At 40.2% G+C, this 9,159-nt stretch overlaps 2 protein-coding genes across 2 annotated transcripts; both read left to right on the forward strand.

Annotated features, from left to right (window-relative positions):
- The first annotated feature begins 6,850 nt into the window (after positions 1-6,850).
- Positions 6,851-7,625, forward strand: LOC121880422 (zinc finger BED domain-containing protein 5-like). Its single transcript, XM_042387616.1, has 2 exons — positions 6,851-6,928; positions 7,218-7,625. The coding sequence occupies exons 1-2, from the start codon at positions 6,851-6,853 to the stop codon at positions 7,623-7,625; spliced, it is 486 nt and encodes a 161-aa protein (XP_042243550.1).
- A 63-nt stretch (positions 7,626-7,688) lies between these two features.
- LOC121880423 (zinc finger BED domain-containing protein 5-like) lies at positions 7,689-8,756 on the forward strand (the record flags this gene model as incomplete). The annotated part of the gene is made up of 2 exons (XM_042387617.1): positions 7,689-8,466; positions 8,598-8,756. Coding segments are annotated over exons 1-2 (937 nt in total), but the record flags the coding sequence as incomplete, so codon positions are not given.
- Positions 8,757-9,159: the final 403 nt, after the last annotated feature.

Here is a 9,159-nt window from a genome sequence, read left to right on the forward strand (position 1 = left end):
AACCCTTCACCTAACCACTTCTATCCTTCACCTGACCCCCAACTCATCTCCCCGCCCCCTTCTCTCACCTAAATCCCAGGGGAGGAGAGAGAGAACCTGAGCCACATAATAAGAACATAAGAACATAAGAAAGTGGGATACTGCAGGAGGCCGACTGGCCCATACAGGGCAGATCCCTTTCACACCCATCCCAGCACTTCCATGTGCCTATCCAACTTCGTCTTGAAGCTCCCTAGTGTCCCCGATCCTACTATAGCACTCGGTAGTCTATTCCACATATCCACAACTCTATTTCCAAACCAGTGCTTGCCTATATCCTTTCTGAATCGGAATTTATCTAATTTAAAGCCATTTGTTCTAGTTATTTCGTTATTACTGAGCTTCAGAACATCTTCCATTTTACCCTTGTTAATCCCACTTACCCACTTGTACACCTCTATCATATCTCCCCTAACTCCACGCCTCTCTAATGAATGTAAGCCTAAGCTTTTCAGTCTTTCTTCATATGGAAGGTTTCTAATATTATGGATCATTTTTGTCATTCTTCTTTGTACTCTCTCCAAAGAATCTATGTCCATTCTATAACAAGGACAACACTCAGAACTGGAACCGTACAATCCATGTTTCACTAATGCTAGGTAAAGTTTCAAGATAACGTCAGCAGTCCCCATTTTGGTATCATCTGCAAATTTACTAATCCTACTAGTTATGCCTAAATCAAGATCATTAATGAATATAACAAACAGCAGAGGGCCTAATACAGATCCCTGGGGAACTCCGCTTTTGACCGCACCTCAGTCTGACTTTAATCCATTTATGCTGACTCTTTGTTTCCTACCAGTTAACCATGACCTAATCCATTTTAATACTGATCCACCAATTCCATGTGCTTCTACCTTCCTTATCAATCTCTCATGAGGGACTCTATCGAATGCTTTACTGAAATCTAAATAAATTATATCATATGACTTATCATTATCTACCGCTTCATATACTTCTGAGAAAAAGCTAAGCAAATTTGTGAGACAAGAACGTCCCAAGTGTGTCCTGTGCTGAGAAGAAATGAATTAAGTTGAATGTTTCAAGGTGGCTTGATTTTTGTAGCAATAATTGACTCTAGCAACTTGCCTAAGTGATTGACGTGAGACTACTGGACGGCAATTTGATGCTATTGATTTATCACCCTTTTGTAAAATCGGAACTACATTTGTTATCATTATCTACCGCTTCAAATACTTCTGAGAAAAAGCTAAGCAAATTTGTGAGACAAGAACGTCCCTGGGTGAACCCGTGCTGAGAAGAATGAATTAAGTTGAATGTTTCAAGGTGACTTCTGATTTTTGTAGCAATAATTGACTCTAGCAACTTGCCTATGATTGACGTGAGACTAATGGGACGGTAATTTGATGCTATTGATTTATCACCCTTTTTGAAAATCGGAACTACATTTGCAAGTTTCCAAGCTTCTGGCACTAGGCCCGATTCTAATGACTTATTAAATAAAACTGCTAATGGATTACTCAACTCATCTCTACATTCTTTTAATATTCTAGCATATACCTCGTCTGGACCAGGCGATTTATAAGGCTTCAGTTTGTTAATTACTTTAAGCACATCGTTACTAGTAATATTGATATTCATCAACATATTTTCTATACTGTCGTTATATACCTTATGAACTTCTGGAAACTGTGCTAGGTTTTCATTTGTGAACACGGAGCGAAAATGACTATTTAACGTACTACACATTTCTAACTCATCATCAGTCATTTCTCCTGTCGTAGTTTTAAGGGGACCTATTGTATCTCTAACCTTTGATTTATACAGTTGATAAAAAGCTTTGGGGTTATTTTTCGATTCGTTTGCTACCTTGATTTCATAATTTCTCTTTGCTTTCCTAATTTCTGTTTTACCTGTCTTGTTAGGTTCTGATAGTAACCAAGTAAGTGATTTTCGCCTTTCTTAACTTTTCTATATACTCCTTTCTTTTTCCCTAGAAGATCTAAGAGTCTATTATTCATCCATTTTGGTTGGTTCCGTATCGATCTGAATTTTCTTTTAGGGATGTGTTTATTTTGGGCATTATTGATTGGCGCAATAAATTGTTCATAAGTAGCTGCTAAATTAAATTCGGGGTTATCCCGTCCTAAGTTGACAGTTTCCGGAGGTGTGGGGGGGATTAATCTTTTGACCATAGGGTCATCCCTTAGGTCTCTCCTTAAGCTACCGTAATTAGCCTTCCTAAAATCCGGGATCAGGGCCGAATTTTCCTTCTTCCTGCCATCCCATATTATGTTAAAATATATGGCTTTATGATCACTGTTTCCTAGTTCGTCTCCAATCCCAACATCTTTTACTAGATTTTCATTATTACTGAGAACTAAATCGAGGATATTATTTCCTCTAGTGGGCGAGTTTATGAATTGATATAAAAAACTATCTTGTACTACTTCTAGAAAATCTTCAGATTCATTATCGCTAAGTTGATTTTTCCAATCTATGCCTGAAAAGTTGAAATCGCCTAGAATACATACATTGTTTCTATCAGATGCCTTCTTTATTTCCTCCCATAGCAATTTACCATCGTTCCTACTCAAATTAGGTGGTCTATATATAACACCAATGACTACGGATTCACTGCCCTCACCAATCTCTACCCAAATACTTTCATTGTCGCTATTTGTTTTAATGTTTGATTTATTGCAGCTTTTTAATGACACCCTGATATACACTGCTACACCGCCACCTCTCCTTCCTACTCTGTCAAATTTAAATAGGTTATATCCTGGAATATGAAATTCTGCTAAAAAATGCTTGCTGTTTGAATTTATCCATGTTTCCGTTATTGCAATTATATCTATGTTCTCTTTACTAACAATGGCCCTGAGCTGGTCCATCTTGTTACACAGGCTTCTACTATTAGTATAATAAACACTCAATATATTTCTTCCGTTTCTATTTGTTTTACATTTATTACTTTGATGTTTGTTATTATGACTAACTATATTTTCAGCATTATCTACTTCTGTTTCACTACTTCCCAGGACCTGCTTGTTTTTTGACTCCCATTTTCCCCGACCCCTCTCTACTGGCGAAACCCCCCCTTCGGAGTGACAATTTCACGCTCCAGGGATGCAGACAACGTCTTTACCCCCTCACGAGACAAGTGTACTCCGTCGCGACAGTACAGGTAGTCGTTGCCATAAAATCGTTGCCAGTCATCAATGAATGCCCAACCATTGTTTGCACAATGTTTTTCCAGTCGGCAATTAATAGCAATTGCCCTGGACAGCCATCCACGACCAACCCCTCTTCTAGGCAAGACACCACATACTATCGGGATCCCTCCCCTATCTCTAATCTTCCCCAGCGCCTCCCTATACCTCTTGAAAAGTTCCTCACTCCTAAACTTACCTATGTCGTTTCCTCCCACACTAAGACACACTACTGGATTGGTACCCTCCCCTGACAAAACTCTGTCTAACCTCTCGGCTACATGCCCTATCCCAGCCCCAGGAAAACATACCCTAGTCCTACGTTTCCTATCTCTCGCACAAAAAGCCCTATCCATAAACCTCACCTGGCTGTCACCAACTACCACGACCTTACCTGTGGGCAGGGTTTGTACAACTGCCCTTTCCTCTCCTTGATCCATACCGTCCTGCCTCTTCTCTTCCTCTCCAGCTTCCTGCAGCACCTGGTAAGGGTTACTGCACTCCACACCCTGGTCAGCTTTCCTAAGCCTGACCCTAGTCCCCTTGGAGACAACCACTCTCCACGCCTGCTCCTCCTTCGCAGGTGTCCTGCTAGGCAGGACACCTACCTGAAGGAGTTCCGTCCTGAGGGCTTCATTTTCCCCCTTTAGAGTGTCAACCTCACTCCTCAACTGCCCCAGCTGCCTTAACAGCGTGGCAAGGAGGTCGTCCTTCCCCACACTCCCCTCCTCTTCCCCCACGGCACAACGATCCAAAGCGGCCATTTTCCTTGGTCTCTAGCGGGAGCACGATCAGCACGACCTTCTCCAAGCTGGGTCATTTGAGACCCGATACCAGAGATTGACAGATGACTGGCTGGGACGTCTGTCATTATCCCACCTTATATAAGGAATTGCTTACGCTATATATTAAATTATATGTGTCATTTTAGCTTACGTTAAGCATGGTTATGGATATTTTGTATAATTATATATCACATCTATTGTACTGTGTTTCTATAGTAAATTATAGTACTGTATTATATATATTACTATATTAAATTATACATTCACTATCTAATATGAAATTACACTATACTAATACCATACTATATCACCCTATATCACATTTTACTTCTTATATCACACCACACGAAGCATATATAATTACATAGACCTATAGTATATTTATATATATATATATATATATATATATATATATATATATATATATATATATATATATATATATATTATATATATATATATATATATATATATATATATATATATATATATATATATATATATATATATATATATATATATATATATATATATATATATATATATATATATATATATACATATATATCACAATTCGCCATCAGTTACACAAGCTGTATATATGACCCCTGTACCACTAAGGAAAAGATCGTGTTACCTGACTCACGCACGCACTTGATGATAATGAGGATACGAGTCATTAATTTTTCCCCCAGTAGTGTTCATTCAGTGGTGTGTGTGTGTGTGTGTGTGTGTGTGTGTGTGTGTGTGTGTGTGTGTGTGTGTGTCCTCTCATACGTTCACTTACCCGAGACAAAATAAAAACCCCAGATTTACACGATCGACAACAAACGTGTAGGAATATCAACCAAGAAGCAACATAAATACTGGTATAATTTGATCCCACCAACCACGGTCACCAGCAGTATAATTAATGGTGTTACAGGTATATAATTCCCCTTTCAACAATCTTGAACCTACCCTTCCATAATTTTTGTATAGTTATTATCTCTTGTTTGGACCTATCTTGAGTACGTGAATAAAGAGGCTTGTTAATAAAGCTTAGGAATACACGGAAGCAAATAATTTATTTACCTTAATTAGTTTCAAATGTAAAAAAATCTACCTGTATTATTATTATATAGTCTATCTTAGTCTTTATATGACCGGTAATAACAACATTGAATGTAATTAATCTTAAAAAAAAAAAATATTCATCATTTGCTTCATTTCTTCTCACACTGAATCACTTAATTTTTTCTACTGTCAGAAATTATCACAAAATCTACGTTGTTTCCATACATAACAAATAAATCTCCCTGGAGCCTTTTATCACGCTGGGGGTCGAGGAGTGACTCAGCGGGTAAGCAACAAACATACAGTACGACTCCGCCTCAGGCATTATGGCCACATTTGACAAGGTTGGCTCTACACCCAGGAGGTCGCTACACCCAGGTTACGCCGCCCATTAATTCACACGACACACAGGATTACCGACACCCAGAAGGTAACTACAATGAAATACACTTAGATTAGACGAAATGCAGGTTCACTTAAATTTAAATTACATTCCGGATTACACGAAAAAAACAGACTAGGTAACTCATTATGTCCACAGGTACCAGACTACAACAAGATACACAGGGATCGATTACACACACACACACACACACACACACACACACACACACACACTCACACACGGACATGGCTGCAGTCGTTTTTCTTGGAATTAGATGTTTGCCAAGGAATTGATTTCCTTCCTCACTAGTAGACGCTAAACCTGAAGTGTAATGTATAGTGCAGGGGTTCTCAACCAGGGGGGAATTCCCCCCAGGGGGTGATTTCAGGTTTTCAAGGGGGGGAATTGGGACCACAGATTAGCAAACTCAAATTGTTAGAATGTTGATCTTTTTATTGCCTTTGAGCTCCCTAGGGCGGCACAAAATTCAGTATGCATCGGTTACCTGCTGCAAGCAGCCTATCAAACCGTTCACCACAAGCTCCTGAACCGTAAGGATCAAAATAGATTACCCATAGACAGGGCTGCCACAAAGGAAAGATATAGGCGCCACCGAGTGGTCCGTCTGCAAGTACCCTTACGAAAGCTTACGCTTTGCTTAGAGTCCTAGACCTAGCCTCCTGTCACTAGTACCCCCACCCCCTACACCCTGTAGTGGACGTCTCCCCTACAAACTGCGTAGCTGCATCCCACCTGCGACGCTTTCCTTAGCAACCAAACGAGCGGCGTCACCAGATGCGCCGCCGTATCCTAGCAACCGAGCCAAAGACCGGTTACTTCTCGGGTTTTCCCAACGTGACTCATAGGTGACTCACGTCTGCTAGGTATATAAGCTCTGTCTCTCCATTGAGATTGATTCCGGCCTCACTTCTACAACAAGCAACACCTCCTCCTCCGCCGCTGCCTGGCGGCCCCTCGCTTCTCCTCGCCTGCCTGGCGGTCCTCGCTCCCGCCAGCGAGCATGGCGACCCACCAGCTGTCCTCACCAACCAGCTCTCATTCTGCCCATCTTCCTGAACAAGCAACACCTCCTCCAGCAAGCTCCACGCTGTGAGCATTCATTCAACCAGGAGGCCAGCAACTGGCAACATCTTCTCTAACGAAGCTCCTGCACATCTACCTCCTACAACACGCTACTCACCGAACGTCTCTACTGAGCAGCCCCTCACCACACGGCACCTCCAGCACCAGACTGTCTATCATATAACTTATATTATACAAGAAAACCACCTTAGAGTTTCCATCCATCCTGAGTGCTAGACAACATTATATCTCGATACCCGTACAACCCCCTTACCCCTCGATGAAGCGACGCCGCTGCACCCCTGCCGGGCCCCCCACTCTAGCAGATGACGTGTGACTCATACTTCAATGCTTGCAGTTCTGAGCAGTCTTCAATGATCCGCGCTACTGAGAGGTCACGCCGGGTTTTCTCTCCGTTAGCTCCTGTGTTTTTTGCCACTTTTTGTGAGTATTTTGTTGGTTTCGCACTCACATTGGTGACTGTGCTTCTCTAGTTTTTGTGGTGTTAACATGGACCATAATCTCCCATATTTGTGCATTTTACACATATTCTTTTTGTGCGTCACTGGCATTATTTACTTCTTAATGCCAGCCATGTTGCTGATTAAATAAAAAATAAAGATAAATATTTCACTTTTTTATCTGTGAAAATATCCATTTATAGTTTTGACTTTTTCTTGTTTTTATTTACAGAATTTGGAGCCCATCATGAGTGTCAAAAAAAGAGGGTACGATCATTCATATATTGAATATGGATTCACATCCATCATCATCAATGGAGAAGAAAGGCCTCAATGTGTTATTTGTAGTAAAGCTTTGACAAATGATTCTATGAAACCAACAAAGTTGAGGCGACATTTGCAGAATGTTCATCCTCAACACAAGGACAAGGACCAAAACTTTTTTGAACGTCATGGGAATGCTCTCAAAAAGATGAAGCTGGATTCAACAGGGGCATTCAAAGAAACAAACCAAGAGGTTACTGAAGCTTCTTATGTCGTAGCACTGGAGATAGCAAAGCAGAAAAAACCACATACAATTGGGGAAAATTTGATCAAACCTTGCTCTCTCAAGATGGTGGAAATTGTGTTGGGAAATTGATTGGAGAAAAAACTTGCAGCGGTTCCACTATCAAACAGTACTATCCAAAGGAGGATCAGCGATATGGCCATTGACATCAAGGATCAAGTTGTGCAGGAGATCAAGTCTTCAGCATTTGGCTTATTTTCAATTCAACTTGATGAATCGACTGATGTGGCATCGTGTTCCCAGTTGATGGTGTTAGCAAGGTATGTTCACTCAGGTTCATTTAAAGAGGAGTTTCTCTTTTGTTCTCCTCTTGAAACAACTACCAAGGCCTCGTATATTTTGGAAAAGGTTTCATCTTTCTTTGAATCAGAAAATCTTTTGTGGGATAATATCTGTGGGTGCTGTACAGATGGAGCACCAGCTATGTTGGAGACAAAATCAGGATTTCAAGTTTGTGTGAAAAAGCGAGCTCCAAAAGTGAAAGGCATTCATTATATGATCCATCGTCAGGCACTGGCCTCAAAAACACTTCCAGCTCCGCTAGGGAAGGTTTTGGATCAAACAATTCAAATTGTGAATTTTGTCAAAGGAGGAGCTCTCAACTCACGACTTTTCAAGCAGTTATGTACCGACATGGATGCAGCCCATTATTTGCTTCTTTTCCACACAAATGTTCGATGGCTGTCAAGAGGAAATGTAACTGAGCGAATATTTGAGCTTAGAGATGAGCTCAAATTATTTTTTGAAGTTCAGGGTAAGATGGAATTTTTTGCCTGGCTGGATGATGAGGAATGGCTCATGCGCCTTGCCTATTTGGTTGATATTTTTGAGCAGCTGGATAAACTGAATCTTCAGATGCAAGGAAGGAATACAAACATCATAAAATTCATGGATGCCTTGAAAGCTTTCATGAGCAAGCTGAAAAATTGGAAGAGAAAGGTTAATATAAAAAATTTTGCAATGTTTGAGAAAATGTCATCCGTTCTTGTTGTTGGTGGTGAAGACAAGGTGCTTCCACAATTTGCAAAAAATGAAATTTTACAGCATTTGATACACTGGAAAATGAATTCAGCCGATATTTTCCTGAACTCAGTGATGATGAGTTGCATTTAGTGCGAAATCCATTCAAATTGTCAGTTGAAAAAGTTCCTGATGATTGTCAAGATGAATTTCTGGAGCTGAAAATTGATTCGGGAGCAAGAGGTATGTTCGATGAGAAATCAATCACAGAATTTTGGCCCTTGATGTGCGATTCCTACCCAAAAGTGGCAGAAAGAGCTATCCGTGCATTGCTTCCGTTTGTGTCGACATATCTTTGTGAGTCAGGCTTTTCAACTCTGTTGCAAATTAAAACGAAGCAACGTAGTAGATTAGAGGTAGAAAATGACCTGCGTTGTGCCCTTTCAAGCACTCCTCCGCATATCCCAGAACTGGCGAAGAAAAAACAATCACAGGTTTCTCATTGACTGTAATCTTCATCTGAATAAGATTAATTACAAATTTACAATATCCTGGTATTCTATTGAACTTTTTGTTTATTGCATTATGCTTCAGTTTGGTCTGTTAAGTAATTCATTATAAATATAAAAAAGCTATTTTACTTCTA

The sequence above is a fragment of the Homarus americanus genome, unplaced genomic scaffold (genome assembly GCF_018991925.1).
Source record: "Homarus americanus isolate GMGI-L3 unplaced genomic scaffold, GMGI_Hamer_2.0 scaffold39925, whole genome shotgun sequence".
In the NCBI taxonomy this organism is placed as follows: Eukaryota; Metazoa; Arthropoda; class Malacostraca; order Decapoda; family Nephropidae; genus Homarus; species Homarus americanus.